Below are 18,530 nucleotides of genomic sequence, written 5' to 3'. Positions count from 1 at the left end.
TCGCCAACCAAATCAAGAATACTTCACTACTGTAGACCTTTTTATCTATCAATGGAGTAGACACTTCACAGCTGGAACTGCTGAGTCATAGCCTACTTGTGAGATTGATCCATGAAAAAATATCGTGTGTGTGTGTGTGTGTGTGTGTGTGTGTGTGTGTGTGTGTGTGTGTGTGTGTGTACTCGATTATTATTATTATTATTTAGAATAAATATATTGAAAGAGAGAAGTTGAAGAGGCGTTATAATCGATGAACAACAACAGGACATGTTTAATATCACAGAAGAAAGAGTAAGAAGTGGAACGTTGTGTGTATAGATTATAGTGAGGATAATGAGGTACAATACCTTTCTTCATGTTGGTACATCTCTTGGAGTTGGGCAACAAAAAATGTAAATAGTGCAAAGAGTAAAGTGCAATATTGACAAATCTGCTTCTGTGCACTTCAGAGTCCAAGGCGTCTTTCTGCACACTGTAACCTAGCTGAGCATTTCAAGCTTCCACACACTCTGGCACTGAAAAAAACACAAAGCAAGTCATCAGAAGAGAAGACCGAATTTCTGATTTTAATCAGCACACACTTAAATGACAGAATATGACTTATTGTTCTGGTTATTACCATTCTGGGCATGGAGCCATGACACAGCCTTCATAACCAGAAGCTTCCACTCCTCCTGGGCATCCATCTTGAAACCATGGAGCCAGATCAGAGCCAGAATGGTGGCCCACACTCCATGTTTCACCTAATTCACCAAAGCAAAGAAAAACATACGTTGAGAAGAAACTATGATCAAAGAAAACAAAGGGGAAGCAGAATTACAGGTTAAAATGTGACAGCACAGTTTCAACAAAAATACTTTCAGACTAATTTCCATTGACTATGTGTATGTTAGCTTGTCATTACAAACCACGTCACGAAATTTCTTTTAAAATAAGTCACATTTTTAATTTGTGATGTTGACAGTGACTCACTGCTGACGGTTTTGTGTTCTTAACCTCCTTGCTGGTCTTTCCCAGTGCAGCAGCCAGAGCTGGATCCAGCAGCCAGCTGCCAGACGCTTTCTGGAGGGAGACCAGCTGCAGCAAATCTTCTCTGGATGTCAGTTGGTGCGCACTGCTTGTACAGTTAAGTGTGGGGTGATCTAAAATAAAGAGTAAATACAACATATCTGTAATGTCTGAAAGAATAAAGTGAAAAGAACAACGTTTAAACTACATTAAATGATTTTAGCAACATGCAGACAGAAAAAACTCCACACTAAGCTAAAAAAAAACACGCCATGTCTGGGCATCTTCAACCTCCTCATCAGATAAGTTTAAGGAAATAAATCAAAGAAAGTGCAAACATAAATTAATCTCAGTATATGCTTCCATTGGTAGGGTTTATTTGTAATTGTATCGTATTTGATACCATATTGCAGATGAGACCATTGGATCGACTAACCACAGCCAGTGTTATTTCAGGTTTGCATCCATGTTCTGTACTTTATTTGTCCGAATCATTTTGCTTGCACGTTTGCATATGGCTTTGACTTTCTCCTAGTCATGCAATGCAAAGCAACATACATTTGCAATACATAAAACATATATGTGTCAATCTGGCTTGACTAAAAAAAACACAAAAAAACATATTAAATCAATAAATTGTTACGAGAAATGTATATCAGAGTTGTACAAAAACACTAAAAGGGATATTTCAATACGTATTTTTTTCATTGTTTCTTTGTTTTTAAAAAGAAAAGAAAAAAGATCAAATACAGTACATGTCTGTTAAAGATTTACTCCTTGATATGAAAGATTAAAATGATTAGATTGGCATTCAAAGACAGATATTTTTGTAATATCACTCACTCTGACATCTCTGCATTATTATTATTATTGTTAAACGACTCATAGTTGGTGTACATTAATCAAAATCCAAATGGGTTAAAGTGGCTCAACACAGCGGGGTAAATAAAGCTAAATTGCTAGGTTTTGTGTCCGCTCAACTCTTGTTTCTCTGTTGTTTTTATCTACTTTGGGATGACAAAGTGACACGTGAGGCCCTTATCACAACCTCTGCATGGGAAGTGGTGTACGCACATGTTACACTTCTGTTTTGTGACGGACCCCATTTTAGACCCCATGACGATTTTAAGTAATTAATGACTGCAGGCAGTTAGCCAGGCTTTGTAAGAGAAAGACACTAATACATTTTGCATTATGGGCACCATAACAGTAGGAAGTGTAGGACACTATTGGAAAACATTCAAATTCTACAGTATGTAGGCAGGTCGTTGAAACAAATGGTCTGCTGTTTCTACATTAAGTATCTATTGTTACGGCCTCCCTGGGTAAGGATATTTAAGAAAAGGACAACACGTTTATTCTTAAGAAAGCGCCAGCATCAGACTGTAGAAAAATAATCCACACATGTTGTCAAATCTTTGTAGCACTGAAAAAAAACATACCTTCATCACTGCATGCGTCATGTCCACATTCTTCATTTTGTAACAAAAATATGTCACAATTACAATAGCAAAACAAATAGGTTTATGACTCTGATCAAATCTATAAATAGTTTTAACTAACTAACTAACTAACTTAACATTAAATTGGGCTGTGCGGTAATTTTGATGCTGCATCTTGTTGCCCTGAGCTACTCTGTGTCTGATCCTGGTTTGCTCCACCTGTACGCTCCCATGACCCTGACCAGATTCAACAGTCTTTGACCTTCGGTCTGTTTGGTAATCCAGAGTTGCAACTCACTAATTCACTTTAGAGTTCCCCAAATATCAATTACATTTAAGGGAATATAGGACAAAAACTGAAAAACCCTACTGAATTCCAAATTATTTCACAAATAAGAGTTTCTGGTTGGGGATGACCAGGGGATAGCCTACACGCTGTCGATCCAAAGCCACGCCTACAGGATACGCACCTGCCCTGTTTTCTCATTTTGTTATACTATTTTTAGTCATCACAATATGATCTGGTAGTCTTCTTCTGGAAATCAGAAGCACGCAATTACCTCTAGGGAGCACTCAGATTCTAAGGCACAGTTTCTTAAGCATTATTTCACACCTAAAATTGAAATAATTTAGAGATAAAAAATGTTGGAGAAGTAAATCAGAGATAATAACCAGCTTCACCAGTATAGCTCTACAGAGATTTCTGCCAGAAATGCCTCCTCTGGCTGATCAGAGTAATAGGCCTCTTATGTACATGCATTGTGGTGGGTTATATCATGAAAATCTGTCTGCAGCAAAACCAGCTTGCGACAGTATTACTGCAAGTGAGCAGGAAGCATGCACTGACTAACCTAATCTAAGCCTCCCACTGATCTTCTTTCACATAATGAATTGCTCATCAGTTGAATACAAAAACTTGGCAGACCTTCTTTGTTTGTTTCTCTTTAAATCTAACTAACTAAAACTAAATGAAATATTTGAAGCACATTGACCTAATAAGACCAGAGAAACCACAATAATACCAAAATACAAGAACCAAACTCTGAAACACCAGAAAGCCAAGCTGAAAAACACCCCGATCATTTGCTTCTTCTTTTACAACGTTCAATCCAACAAACTGAAGTTCAACAGTGTCCCTAGCGTTGGCTGGCAACTGATGCCCTTCTTCGTATTGCCGTCAGAAATGGGTGTAACTAGGGAGAGAGGAAGGGGTTGTTGTGTTAAGAGTTGTTAAAAGCAGTTTTTGGGAATTGTGAGGAAAAGAGAGAGTGATGGATGGAGGACAGGGGGGTTGGGGTGGGCCTAAATTGAACACCCTGGCTGGTAATATATGCGGCCCTATTGTGGTGATTCAATGCACCGCGCAATAATGGGGGGCAAGGAGGGGCACGGGCTGTAGGGGAGCTATGACGAGTTGTCTTCTGCCTCATGGTGTGCCCCAAACGCTAACACTAACTTCATCAGACTCTTCTCCAAGTGCTTCATCTCATAGCTTGCTTCTTATTTTTCCTACTGAGGAGCTGGAAAGAAACAAGAGCCCAAGGACAGACAAAAAGACTCAATAATAGTTTTGTTACAAAAACAGAAATGCTGTGAGACTCCGTTGTTTCCACCGCTGACAGGTTTGGTAATAGTCTACGTGATCATATGAAGTGGTGTGGTGTTTTGCACGTACATGTGTGGTGTTCTGCACATACAGGACTGCAACATCTCTGCTGAAAGCTGTGGCATCTGAACGAAATATAAGGAAAAGAAGTCCACGCTGATGAACTAAGGTGAGAATATTTTTTATTTTGCGCAGAAAGCAAATCTTTAAGCAAAGTTTGTAGTTACCGATTAATTTAATTGAAATAACAACACATACACTGATTTTGCACGTAAGTCTGGGTGTGAAAAAATAGTATGTATGTACTTTCCTACAGTACGAAGTTGACATTATTGCACTGTGAGGAAAATGCTGTGAACATAAGCTCTACACATTTTACTGTACTTACAAGCCTAGTGTGTTAAAGGGTAATCTAAGATCAAGAGCTGGAGCAGGTACCTAAAGTGAATTACAGTACACAAGTTCTGAAACAATAAAAATGCTATTAATAGTCAGCGCGTGAGTTTTAGATATTGCAGAATGCAGAATGAGTGAAAAGAGAAGTCATTGTCCTCTCAATTTAAGAGACCACGCCAATCAATTAAAACTGCTTTGCTGAATGGGGGCTGGCAGGGTAGAAGGAGCCGTTGTTTAAAGGCCTCATGCTTTGTTTCTTTCTACCCCTTGTGAAAGCACAGACTATGAGAACAAAAACCATGTATTGTATCTGAATAAAGATGACAAAGAACAATAGTAGACTCTGTACAGACAAGGCTGGCAAAAATGTGAGAGGAAGTTAGGGGGGTTGTGTGTGTGTGTGTTGCGGGGGGGGGGGGTTATGACAGAAAAAGACACATGGATGACCAGCACAAACACCAACTGATCAAATTTGCACAAAACATCACTGAACAAGGGTAACTGGATCCATTAATTGGATCCATCCATTTCCCAAACATAAAATACTTTCTGCATGACTCCTTATTAAGAACTCATTTGGTAACGATTGTTCAGCTCAGCTGGATGGGTTTTCATGTTTGAGATAACCACATTTCCAACATGTCTTCTAATGTGCAACAATTACAGCTTGGAAAAACAAATACAGCATAAAATAGGATAAAAAAAGATCTAAAAATGGAAAATAATAAGAAATTGAAGCTGCCTTTACCAATTTTTTTTATACAAACAATGGATAAAAAAACTCTTTGCACTTTGTAGTTTGGCTTATTTGAAGCACTTGTTTGTATATGGTACGTAATTCTTACTGTTCTTACCTTCATCATGGTTGAATGCACTTATTGGAAGTGGCTTTGGATGAAAGCCTCAGCTAAGTGTAGTTGAATGTAATGTAACATAATTAATAAATATGCGTAATATGACAGATGGTGCTGGTAATGATGTAACCATAGGTTAATATCATCTAACCTTGCAGCATCCCGTCCGCTCAATCGAGCATTTTAGCATGTTTTTGCTTATTGTTTTGGTTTTTCAGTCCACAACTTCATGGTTTCTGTTTCACTTTAACCGTTCAGCAGCTGTTTTTAGCAACAACAAAAAAGGGGCTGGGATAAGGTGACTGCTCAGCGCTGGTAGAAACGGGGACCAGACAAAGATAGCTGATGAATATAATGAAGCATCTGAAGCTAAGGAGTGAGGAGTTGTTGGATACTGAAATAGAGTCAATGTTCAACTTACATTTTTCAGTTGTCCAGTGACTTAACACTAAATTAGTACTATCTCTGTATGTGAACATGGCAATTGCTTGTCACCATATTAAAACAAAATATTTTGTGATGATCTAAAAGATTTCAATAATCAATAATTCACCAAATCTTAGCAGTTACATTTGAATTTAAAATTTTGCACATGCCATTGGCCATTCCTATTGAATGCAATCAAATTGGATGCAGCCGTGTATTTTGTATTGCAGCTGACTGAGAAATACACAGATTTTTATTTTTATGCTTGTAGGTCATTACCTTCTCACTCCATCTCTGAAGCATGACAAAACCAAGCAGAGGAAGACTTTGGGAAGTGGGTTTTTTTCTCGCTTACCTTCTCTTCCTGGCTTTACCCTGCATGGGCTTCCTCCCCAACTTTTGGTCTCGCGTGTTAACGCTGTCCTGGGGCTCACACACACACCAGTACATCACAGAGCGGGCTATTGTCAATGTCACCCTGGAGACTCTGAGGGGCACCAAGAAACACCAGGGAAACCATGCAGAGGAACAGGTGAGCTGATGTCAGGATATTGGCTTTACATTCAGTATTATAAACCTACTTTTACTTTTACCATTACACAAAGGGGTTAATTAGAGCTTTATTGTATGAAAACCCAAACTGTTAAAAAAAAGGTCACACTTGCTGTCCATCAGTGTTCGTATTACATCGTGATAGCTGAGCATTACATCTCATTTGAATGATGATAAAAATCAGTGTGTATCCCTCCCAGACCAAACTGGGCCGTGGCTTCTGGAGAGCTGTGGGAGAGGTAGTGAAGTCCAACGCGGCTATGGACTTCCTGAGCTCCACCAGGTCCAACCCAGTGTACCACTTTGATTCAGATCATGTGGACAGCGCCATTGGGATGTTACGGCAGATCTGGACTCAGACTCTGCTCTCAGTACGGGCCAAAGAATACCAAAGTGCTCGTCACAGCTTGGGCCAGCTATTTCACTCCCTGCAGGTAAACAGCAGCACTGTTAAGGAAGTTCATGCATGGAAGTTTATACCATGCTTCTAGTTGTTGCCCTTTTGTGGGGCCACAAAGGCTAATTATTGACAATAAACTTTTAGCCCACCATATTTTTTTATAGGCAATGGTAATAAAGGCTGCATTTACTTCTTAATTATATTGTTTTACAATTTAAGAACAATGCAGCTATAACACTTTTCTTGAAAGCATTTTCTTTAAGATGAGTGCGACAGGATCAAAAACACGAGTGAGGATTTTGAAAATGTGGCTTTTCACATTACGTTTGCATGGATACAAATTTTTATGTAATTTATGTTGCATTGGCTGAGATGTTGCAATGAAAATCCAATCAGTGTGTGCTGGCAAAAATGCAATGCCTTTTCTTTCAAATGTCTGTTATGCCAGGACTTCTATAGCCACAGTAACTGGGTTGAGATGGGCCAGCGCTTCATTTACCTCCACCTGCTGCACCCAGAGGAGCCCGCCATCCCTGTTGCTGGAGGTAATTCTTCAGTTCTTCTGCGATTACACTAGCATATTAAAAAGTTTCATCACATTAAAAATGGGATCCCAGGGCTATAGGAGAGGATTCAGTGTCATGGGTTACTAACCATTTAGGAGAATATTATGCTGGTGTTACCAAGGGTTTCTAAATGTTATATGTGATTGCATATCTGCTTGTGTATTGTTATTAATATTGTTGTAGAGGTGAATTGTCCTCAGACAAACTGTTCCATAAAGGGAGCAGAGGAGCTTTTCCCCAACAGTACCACATTTGGAGTCATATGTTCTTGTTCAGTTTTCTTTCTATTGTATGCTTCTTGACTTTTTACTGTGGTGTAAGCCAGGCATTTGTATCTGTTGCAGAACATCATGATTCTCAACATCAACACAGATGATGGCCTCATCTGTGGTTTGTTGTGCCTCTGGATGCTTGTTATTAATTAGCGTAATGGCTTTGTCCTACATTTTTTACACAGGCGAGGCAGGCTGACGTGCAGCTAATAAGATTAGAGCTCAGAGGAAGGGCAGAACAGGCAGCAATCTGACTGGTTCTACAACCACAACTTTAACAATGTAAACATTCTGACTTCTAATCAATGGAAACTATGACTATATAAATACAGTAGATGTTAATGACCGGTAAAACAGGTATGCAAGCAGGTGGCTTGTAGAGGGTGGAGAACACTGAAAGTAACTAGTGGGAAAGTAAGGGATGGTTTGAAAGTTCAACACTTGTAGCCTAATCTGTAATGTGGCTAAACAGTATATCCTTAAATAAGCAATATGCTTCAAAAGTTTATGACTCAAATCCCTTTGCACAACATCTCAAAATAAAAGAGTGAGAGCTGCAAGTATTATAGTATTTGCTTAAGTAGTAGTCACTACAGAAAATGAATCATCAATGATTTTCAAAATCATTTAATTTTCTTAGCCATTTTTTAGCAAAAGTGCACACATTCTCCAGCTTCAGAAATGTGACAATATCTGAATGCTATGGTCATCATTTCCTATACTAAACAATTACTTGATTAATCAAGAAAAGAATCAGCAGATTATAGGAGACTATAGGAGAGTATTCAGTATCAAGGGTTACTGACCATTTAGGAGAATATTATGATGGTATTATTTAGAATATCTTAACAACATAAGTTACCAAGGGTTTCTAAATGTTATATGCGATTGCATATCTGCTTGTGTACTGTTATTAATATTGTTGTAGAGGTGAATTGTCCTCAGACAAACTGTTCCACAAAGGGAGCAGAGGAGCTTTTCCCCAACAGTACCACATTTGCAGTCGTATGTTCGTGTACAGTTTTCTTTCTATTATATGTTTATTAAGATTTTACTGTGGCGTAAACCAGGCATTTGTATCTGTTGCAGTATATCCTGATTCTAAACATCAACACAGATGATGGCTTCATCTGTGGTTTGTTGTGCCTCTGGATGCTTGTTATTAATTAGCGCAATGGCTTTGTCCTACATTTTTTACACAGGCGAGGCAGGCTGACGTGCAGCTAATAAGATTAGAGCTCAGAGGAAGGGCAGAAAAGGCAGCAATCTGACTGGTTCTACAACCACAACTTTAACAATGTAAATATTCTGGCTTCTAATCAATTGAAACTATGACTATATAAATACAGTGCATGTTAGTAATGGGTGAAAACAGGTATGCAAGCAGGTGGCTTGTAGAGGGTGGAGAACACTGAAAGCAACTAGTGGAAAAGTGAGGGATGGTTTGAAAGTTCAACACTTGTAGCCTAATCTGTAATGTGGCTAAACAGTATATCCTTAAATAAGCAATATGCTTCAAAAGTTTATGATTCAAAACATTTTGCACAACAGCTCAAAATAAAAGAGTGAGAGCTGCAAGTATTACAGTATTTGCTTAAGTAGTAGTCACTACAGAAAATGAATCATCAACGATTTTCATAATCATTGAATTATCTCAGCCATTTTTGAGCAAAAGTGCACACGTATCTGAATGCCTTGGTCATTATTTGCTACACTAAACAATTAATTGATTAATAAAGAAAAAAATTCAGCAGATTCTTTGATAACGAAAATTAAAGTAATTGTTAGATGCAGTCCAATTGTAGCAGTTCCCTAGAGGCAAGTGAGAGTAAAGAATTCTGGTGATCAATTTTCTGAGTGGGTTCCAAACTGTATTCCTCTCCTGTGCTTATGACTTAAGAACAGGTGGGAATTTTTTTTTGCCCAGATAATCTTTCTAAATTCTTTAAAAGATGTAATCTGTGAAACAGGTGGGGAAAACATGTGTGTGATGATTTCAAAACTTTCGTTATTGAGGAATTTGTGTCAAGGTGAGGCAGAAAGGAGAAAGTCCTGATTAAAATGTTTAAATCATCACAAACACTCACCTCTGTTACCCACGCACACCCTACGCTCCTGACTCCACTGATGTCCACATTCCATTCGTTTCCATTACCTGAAAAGTGATGAGAAGTCAATCTCATGAATACCTTCAAACCACATTTTATTTCAGTCCTTCTTGGGCTAAAAATGTTTCAGATTGTGAACTTGATGTGTAAGAAAGTGCCTTTAATCGCCAAACCCAAACAAAGACAACAGCCAAGTATTTGTGTTTCCACTGCCGTAATGATTTGGAGCTTTATTGGGCCTCACAAACAAAACTAAACTCACCCCTCTTCCTTTCTTTCCACAGTAGACACTCCTACCTGTATGGAGTGCTTCAGTGCCACCTGTCGAAACAACCTCCTGCCAAGAATGACAAACAGACAGCAAGACACCCAGTTGCTCACCACTGGCTACTTCGGCACTTCTCCTCCAAAACCTCAAGGTATGTCCGAGAAGACTTCAGTCCCCAACAGCTGCAGCCTTGCCAAAACGGAATAAGTTAATGAATTAAAACGCTTTTTTTCGTTGAATGCTTTAATGTTTTTATGCTTTTCAAACTCACTCTATAAAGAATAAAATACATTGACCTCTTCTTTTTCAGGCAAATGTAGTCATGGAGGTATTTTGGACAGTAGTCGCTATAAAGGGGCTAAAGGGGGAATCAACAAGGACAGCACCTCACCTCTCTTCTCCCCTCACCATTATCTCCATGTGGAAGCTGCAAATTTGGCAACTGAAGCCACTCTGAGTGTACTGAGAGACATCAGAGACACAGTGGGCCATAAAACCTTTCTCAGGTAGGTTTTGACAACTGTTTTAAAGGCAATTCCCCAAATGAGCTCACCTTCATTGGTTAATTTGTTGTATTCAACCCTGGCGTATTTCAGTTAAGCAACATTACAGCATAATCAGCTTTTGAGTGTATAAAATATGTAATTATTTCAATCTAAACGTCCTTAAACAGGCTCTTCAGTGTGAAGCAGGACCCTGCATTGGTATTTGTCATGGACACTACAGGCAGCATGTTTGAGGAGATCACTGCGGCTCGCTACAGGGCCCACTCCATCATCCAGAGCCGAGCCGGCAGCACTGGGCAGCCTGGCACCTTTCTACTTGTGCCCTTCCATGACCCAGGTGCTGGTCTAACACTGCCGTAAAAGACAAGACAAACTTCATATCTAACTTTCAGCAAACGTCAGCAAATAAGTGTTTTTCCAAAATGTTGAACTATTCCGGGGCGCCTTGGTAGCTCACTCCAGTCCTTACCACAGTAGCCAGGGTTCAATTCAAACCTGCGGCCCTTTGTCCATGGTCCCCCTCGCTCTCCCACTTTGTCTACTGCTGTCCTATCAATTAAAAAAAGCCCAAAAAATAATCAAAACATGGAACTGTTTCCTTAATTAGTGTGTAAGGCCCTCTCAATTTTGTCTTAGCAATTATATTAAGCATCAACTCTTCACTCTACACTTCAATAGTTTAATGTGATGGTTACCATGCTTATACAATCTCCTGTTATTTCCGCTGAAAGAGCTATCTATCACTTATATCTTCTGTACTCTGCAGAGGTAGGACCAGTGTATGAGACCGATGACCCAAACCAGTTTATGCAGCACATGGAGAACCTGATGGCGCTGGGGGGAGGAGATGAACCAGAGATGTGCCTCTCTGCGGTGCAGGTACATTTCAATGTTCCTTCTTGTGAACACATGTAGAATAAGCAAATTACAAGCACACATGGCAGCTAATTTCCTATCTGTGTTTTTTAGCTGGCGCTCACTCACAGTCCACCACTGTCAGAGATCTTTGTATTCACTGATGCCTCCCCTAAAGATGCCCATTTGTTTGATGTGGTGAAGGCCCTTACACTTGAGAAACAGAGCAAGGTGAGGTTTGATTATTTTAGATAATTCTTTTCTAATTAAAGATACTATATCTTCAGTGTATCACACATGCATTTGGAATTTATGGGGACATTTTCTGATTTTCAGCTGGAAAGCCTACATGTAAATAAAACATTTGAATGTAACATCTCACGCAAGATGTTTCCTGTAATGACAATTGAAATAATTTATGTGCAAATTGTTTCTTAATTAAGAAGAAGTTAACAACATTTTTTAGATACTAATTAAATAATTGACTTAATGAGCGCATCTTGTGTCTTATATATATATATGTGCTCATATATATATATATATATATATATATATATATATATATATATATATATATATATATATATATACTGTATATATATATATATATATATATATATATATATATATATATATAGCTCAAACATTGGTCATGTTATTGGCTGATTTTCCCACAGGTGACTTTTCTCCTAACTGAAGACCCCAACTGCACATCAGAGAGCAAAAGGAAGAGGAGGAGTAGGAGGAACAGGAGAAGGAGTGAACCTTTGTCCCCTGATCGTTTCTCTCTCTACGCTTCCCTGTCCTCCCTGTCAGGAGGAATGACAATATTCACCACCAACTCTGACATCCGTGGGGTCTCTACGATAGTGGAGGATAACACAGCTGCTAAAAAGGTACAGCAGTAAGATTTGTATTGCTGATCAGTAACATGTTAAAGCTTTAGTGCGTACTTTTTTATATTAATTAATGCCTGTTAAATTCAAGCAATTGCGAAATGAGTTGCTTCAAAGCTAATTAAGACTCAGCTCCACAAAACTCTCTTTGTATTTCTCAGTATGGCTATGTTCAGAAACGCGACTATTGCGCACAGAAAATCAAGTGAAGATAATTATCTCTTCTGAAGAGTCCATCAAGTTCTTTGATCCTCTGCATCCTCCTTGGCTACTAGCAACCGCGTGATGGAGGGGTGGGGGCATAAGAGGCTTTTGTCATGTGGAAGCGCAGACAGCCTTGTTGTCATTACTTAGAATCCCTGGCAGACAGAAACTATGCACTATAGCTTTAAACAGGTAAACCAAATCTAACGGGTTCTTAAAACAACAGTAGGGATTTTTTTCCGCTTCCAACCTGTAGGGTGACTGAAGCGGGAAAAATTGTAACAATTGTCCCATTATGTCTTATTTGAACTACAAATCCGCTACCCATTATGGCAAACTTACATAGTGCGGTTTTAGCCGATAGAGAGCCGCAAAGCAAATGCAGAAAGGCCAGTCACCCTGTAGATGAACAGTGTTAACAAGTTACTGTCAAAATTTAATATACCAGTTAGTGTCATTTTTGAGTTGTTAGTTATATTACAATATTACTGTCTCTAAATTGTAATGCGTTAAGCTAAGTTTGAGTTACTTTCACTAAATTAACAGCGGAAGTTTGACTTGGCAGCTAGTTTGTGAATTTCACCAACAGATCAATAAAGTCTCCTCTTTATCTACTTTAATACGTCATAGATCGTTCATGATATTTTGTATAATGTATGTGAATATGCCAAGTAAAGCTATACCAATAGATAATTAAAACATACAGTAGGCAAGTAGGAGAAAATGAAAATTCTCAATTAAAAGTACCTTACAGTTGTATTGAAGTACGACATTGTTGTAAAATGTTTGTAAAGCATTTGATTAAGAAATTCATGTTGTTTAGTTTAAAACTAAGATCGTCTAAAGTAAAAGATCAAGTATAGTCATTAAAACTCAATATCTACATTATTTACAGTACTGAATTTACAGTTGATATGTTTAAAGTTTTTTCAATTTTTTACTTATTTAACAAATAACGTAACAAAATTTCAGACATCACAAATACAGTATAAACAGGAACCCAAAATGGATAATGTAGTCATAATAAAGTCAATAATAAATTAATTTAAAAAAAATAATTAAAAAAAAAAACATACAGGAAATAAAAATGTGACAGCCATGTAAAGAAATATAAAGTGTTACAATATAAATCCTTAATTAAACATCTTTGAGTATATATCAGAAACAAATATAGCTTTCTTTATTTGTTATTAAATTAAGCGACTCAAAGTAAAAGTCAACTTCAATTTGAAATATTTTAAAGCAGGGTTTTGAATTGGAGAACTTAGATTTATGAACATGAAATGTTCCCAGTAAAAAAAAATGATTAACAATATCATTTAAATTTGTATCTTTACATTCAAACAATGTAATAATATGTTTCCCTTCTAGTGTAATTGTATTTGATGTTTTATAAATCATATAATTTCTAAACTTTTCCAGCATGTGAGACAAAATAAACAACCAGTTCGGTTTTACAAAAGCTACAATAATTGCCGACTGCATGAAATTTGAAATGAACAAGTTTGTAGGGTATATTTTATGTATTATTTTCAAATTTAACTCCCTCACTTTATTTGAAATATAATATCTAAAAGGAACAAGCCACGCACTATGTCAGTTAATTTTGTTAAAATTAGAATTCCAAAATAATTTACCACAAGGTGTTGTTTTCTTTAAACTTAGAAAACATTTTCTAATATGTTTATTCGTACAATTCCTGCTCATAATATCTATACCGTTCATATGAAGAATAAAATTAAAGTCAGGAACTTCAATTTGTTTTTTAGAACTTTCCATTAACTCTAAACTGCCGTTAGGGATAAATTTGAAGATTGAGTTATTTTCTTTAAACGTTATCGGGAATGCCTTCTCTCTGAGAAAGGATTCATGGTTTAAAAATTGGCCATTACAATCAAAAAGATCCTTTATGAAGATAATACCTCTATCAATCCATTTCGCAAATACAGTGACTTGTTCCTTTTAGCAATGCAGTCATTATACCCCAAGATAGTTTTGTGTGGAGAAAAGTTGTGAGAATGACATGGCTTACATGCCAATAGAGCCTGTTGATAAAAATGGGATAGTTTTAACGGTAATCTTGTAATATTGTAGTTACAATTCAACAAAAATGTAAGACCTCCTACATTATTAAAGACGTTATTGGGAATAAAGTACCACACAGACTCTGGTGCTCTCTAACATTCCTTCAACCATTTCACCTTTAAGGTGTAGTTCAAGTCCAAAAAGTCTAAAAGTTCAAATCCACCTTCATCCTTGGAGCTAGAGAGCACTGCTTTTTTTTTAAATGGTGGTGTCTGTTTTCCATAAGAAATTTGTAAACATGGTATTTATGTCTTTACAAGTTGAATCATGAACATTGAGAGAGAGGGCAGGATAGACAAATCTTGAAATCCCTTCTGCTTTAGTCAAAAGAACCCTTCCTAAAATAGAAATGCCTCTTTGAAACCATAAGTTCGGTATTATTTTAGTCTTCTTCAATTTGGATGAAAAATTAAGATGCTGACGTTCCATATAGTCTTTGCAGATATGAACACCTAAATATTTTATAAATTTTTTAACAAGTATATCAAAGTATATTTTCCTCTTCAGTCTAACAGACATAAAATTTCACATTTAGATTTGTTAAGTGTTAAACCCGAAGCAGCTGAAAATTGGTCTGTTATGGATATAGCATATTCAATCTGATGTTTGTCGCTCAAAAAGAGAGCTGTATCATCCGCTAGTTGAGTTACTCTAATTTCCTTACCAAAAATAGATAAACCTTTAATAATAGAATTATGTTGAATATGTAATGATAATAATTCAACCACCAGCAGGGACAAGAATGGAGAAATAGGGCAGCCTTGGTGAACATATCTCATTACAGGAAATCTTTTTGTGGTGTTGGGATATAATATCACCGAACTTTCTAGTTTGTAAAACTGCAACATATTATTATTATTACTATTATTACTATTATTATTATTATCATTATTAATATTATTATTATTATTATTATTATTATACAGTAGCCTATGTTGTTCATACCGTGTCCTGTTGGGACACTCAACTGTTGGACACACTGCTGTCCTTGCTGACCCGTCTCCTGTTGGGACACTATGTAATTAGTAGGCTAGCGTCAACTATTGGGACACTATGTTGTTCGTGCTTGCACCTGTTGGGACACTATGTTGTTAGCCTACCGTCACCTGTTGGGACACTATGTTGTTAGTAGCCTACCGTCACCTGTTGGGACACTATGTTGTTCGTACTTTCACCTGTTGGGACACCATGTTGTTCGCACCGTCACTTGTTGCTTTAAGGCAATGAAGACATCATGGTCACCAACAGATTTGGCTTGTGACGTGAAGAGGGAAAACTGTTCTATAAAAGACAACAAAAAAAGTAAAAAAGGAAAGTATGAAAAATAATGTTTCTTCCTTGTGAATTATCTTTGCAAACCATTGTAAGTGTCCCTGTCACTGAGCATCTGTAAGAATGAGTGTTTTAACAGTTTTAAACTGTTTTGACTTTTTGGTGGAAACAAGCTAATAATGGAAATACATTCACCACCATTAAGTTGGTATGGCAAACTACAGCTCGACAGATGCATATTTAAACACAGTAACATTAACATGAATTTAGAGTTGTGTGTCTGTCCACCTGATGAATGTAAGTCTAATATTCTTTTTCTTTTTGGCTCTGTTTTTGGTCTCCACCAATTCTAAAATATCTTGTTCTTTAGCTGCTAAATGCTATGTTCACCAGCTAGTTGACAACTTCAGTATTTATTGTTGATTTGATTTATTAATTCATTTTCAAACATGTATTAGTTAAGTAATAACAATATAATGCAGTAAATATATTGTCTCAATATACAATAGATCTGGTCTTATCCCTTCTCCATAACTTAAAACAATCAAATCATAATTATCATGTAATCAACTCAAACAGCTAACCCAGAGTTATATGTACAAACCAAATGTCAACGCTGTGTTAATCATACCTGCTGTGCAGGTAGTGTACAGAGAGGTTAAAATTGGGTTTAAAGCTGGGACAGTGGAGCACAACAGTAAATCTCTGGTCTAAAAAAACTAAACGCTGAGCTGAAAAACACTAAAATGCTCTATAATGCATTCATTCATTATCTGTGTTTGCCTCTGTCAAAGACCCTTTTTACACACAAGTTGCATTTTGTGAACCATTTTAATTATATAAATATTGATTATAGGCACTTACTATACCAAGCACATATTTCTTCTTCCTCCCCAGGTGACCCTCCTCCATGCGAAAAGTGACCAAGAGCTGATGTCCTCCCATTTCTTCAGAGTTGACAGCTCAGTCAAAAACATCACACTACATGTTACTGGCATCCTGACAGAGTTTATCCTTATGAGTCCATCAGGTATGGCAAACATATAAGCACTTGACGGAAGCTATATTAAAGCATGAGTTGTTGTTTCTTAACTGCAATTCATACTTTCTCTTACAGTCCTACAGTGCCAGTATTCTTCTTTGCACTTGATAAAAGAAACATTCTACCAAGTGTTAATCTTCCTCTCCTTTTTAGAACAAAGTCAGTCTCTGCTGAGCGAGGAGGGCTCTCTGGCAAAATTGGAGCGCTTTAAGGGTCTGTACCGCATCAGCCTGCTTTCTCCTATACAGCCAGGCCAGTGGAAACTCCAAGCCAAAAATGATGGACACCTCACAATCAATGTGATAGGTAAAAGAAAAAGAACATGTAACACACATTAGTTCTTATATACCTGCACTTGAACTGAGAAAAGAGGCAACTGTTTGTCTTTTGATCTGCACCCCCAGGTGACAGCAGTGTAGATTTCCTGTATTACTTTGCAACAGTTCAAAATGAGACACACCCAGGTCTGGCCAGAGTGGAGGGTAGTCCAGTAGCAGGTAAGATATTGCGATTTCTTCCCTTATATAATTATATCAGTGACAGTGTACGGTACTGTAGATCTTACAACCAGGAATGTGCCTACCATTTAGCAAAACTGCATTGTTCCTTTTTTGATTTCCCAGGTGTTCCTGTCTTTCTGGTGCTGGCTGTGACAGGCCTGGATCCGGATGAGGAGGTATCTTTCAGTCATGTGACACTTCTGGGAGCTGATAGGGAGAGCCTCCAGCAAGTTACGCTGAACTCGTCCTCCTTTTCATCATCCTATTCTGTAGTGGAGCTGGTGGGATGGGTGGAGGTTGTTCCCAGTGTTCCCTTTTGTGTTCAACTAACAGGCCGAGACAGCCGAGGAAACAAGATGGAGAGGGTTTCCTCGGAGATGGTTCAGTCCACTTACGTTCAGATACAGGTAATACTGAACAAGACATTGGCTGCGTCTTTTAGCTAATTGTTTTGATTTAATGGCCCACAGCTTAACTGTTTCCGTTTAGCCATTTCCAGATGCAACAGGCAGCCGATTTCAGCAAAAAACTGTTATAAACCCACTAAGCACTCCCTGCACAGCACCAAACAGAAGACAGAAAGGTTAGCGACTAAAAGATGAAGATACAGTCAAAGACCATTTAGAAGCTACAAGGCCAGATAATTTCCTCAGGTGATAGTGGAGACTCATGTATGCACTTCTGCTAACAAAATACTGTATGTTGGTGTTATGTTTACAGCTTGCTCTGCTGCCGAGAAGTGGACAAAACTCAATTATTGCACTATAACAGCCAAATTGCTGGTTGTGCTCCATTTTCGGCTTTACTTTCAAAAATGTCAATACATGGCATTTGCTTTACCATCTTTCCCTACAACTTTTTCTGATGTATCTAAATTTACATTGATGTACCTCAAATCGTTGTTGTGACAATATGTCATAGTTTGTGTGTCTCTATCACTTCAGGTGCTGTCGGTCCCTCACCTGGTCCCTGGTCACAGCACAATGGTGGACTTTGACGTCCTGAACCATGGCCCTGCCCGACCATTCAGTCTGCGTGCCGATGATGACTGTGGATATCTTCCCAAGAGAGGACCTCACAGGTAGAGCAAGTATTCATTTAATATAAGAAAAGACAATTTTGTACCTTTTGAGGACTGTTGTAGTGAAGCATATAATTTGACCTAAGGGAAAATATGTCTGTCTCTCAGGTTCTATGTTGACGAACAAGGGTCTTTCCGCGGTCAGGTGGACTTCCTCACTCCTGCCACAGCTCAGTCAGGAGCTACTGTCA

At 37.8% G+C, this 18,530-nt stretch overlaps 2 protein-coding genes across 2 annotated transcripts in view; one reads left to right on the top strand and one right to left on the bottom strand.

Annotated features, from left to right (window-relative positions):
- Window positions 1-464: 464 nt before the first annotated feature.
- On the bottom strand, window positions 465-1,172 carry LOC117942564 (von Willebrand factor A domain-containing protein 5A-like). The gene is made up of 3 exons (XM_034868103.1): window positions 973-1,172; window positions 618-743; window positions 465-516 (listed from the first exon to the last, which is right to left on the bottom strand). Exons 1-3 carry the CDS (start codon window positions 1,165-1,167, stop codon window positions 493-495), a joined length of 345 nt encoding a protein of 114 aa, XP_034723994.1. The 5' UTR covers window positions 1,168-1,172; the 3' UTR covers window positions 465-492.
- Window positions 1,173-3,899: 2,727 nt separating this feature from the next.
- The window catches only part of LOC117942356 (von Willebrand factor A domain-containing protein 7-like), a 14,885-nt gene continuing 254 nt past the window's right edge, over window positions 3,900-18,530 (top strand). The window contains exons 1-16 of the mRNA XM_034867766.1: window positions 3,900-4,225; window positions 6,004-6,264; window positions 6,485-6,718; window positions 7,133-7,229; window positions 9,915-10,049; window positions 10,209-10,404; window positions 10,572-10,741; window positions 11,171-11,283; window positions 11,374-11,490; window positions 11,937-12,155; window positions 16,614-16,746; window positions 16,912-17,064; window positions 17,163-17,255; window positions 17,382-17,665; window positions 18,203-18,339; window positions 18,448-18,526. Of these exons, the coding sequence (XP_034723657.1) occupies window positions 6,034-6,264; window positions 6,485-6,718; window positions 7,133-7,229; window positions 9,915-10,049; window positions 10,209-10,404; window positions 10,572-10,741; window positions 11,171-11,283; window positions 11,374-11,490; window positions 11,937-12,155; window positions 16,614-16,746; window positions 16,912-17,064; window positions 17,163-17,255; window positions 17,382-17,665; window positions 18,203-18,339; window positions 18,448-18,526 (2,391 nt within the window). The 5' untranslated portion in view covers window positions 3,900-4,225; window positions 6,004-6,033. The remainder of the gene's footprint in view (window positions 4,226-6,003; window positions 6,265-6,484; window positions 6,719-7,132; window positions 7,230-9,914; window positions 10,050-10,208; window positions 10,405-10,571; window positions 10,742-11,170; window positions 11,284-11,373; window positions 11,491-11,936; window positions 12,156-16,613; window positions 16,747-16,911; window positions 17,065-17,162; window positions 17,256-17,381; window positions 17,666-18,202; window positions 18,340-18,447; window positions 18,527-18,530) is intronic.

Source organism: Etheostoma cragini, chromosome 3 (genome assembly GCF_013103735.1).
Source record: "Etheostoma cragini isolate CJK2018 chromosome 3, CSU_Ecrag_1.0, whole genome shotgun sequence".
Taxonomy (NCBI): domain Eukaryota; kingdom Metazoa; phylum Chordata; class Actinopteri; order Perciformes; family Percidae; genus Etheostoma; species Etheostoma cragini.
This window is presented reverse-complemented; position numbering and strand designations above follow the sequence as displayed.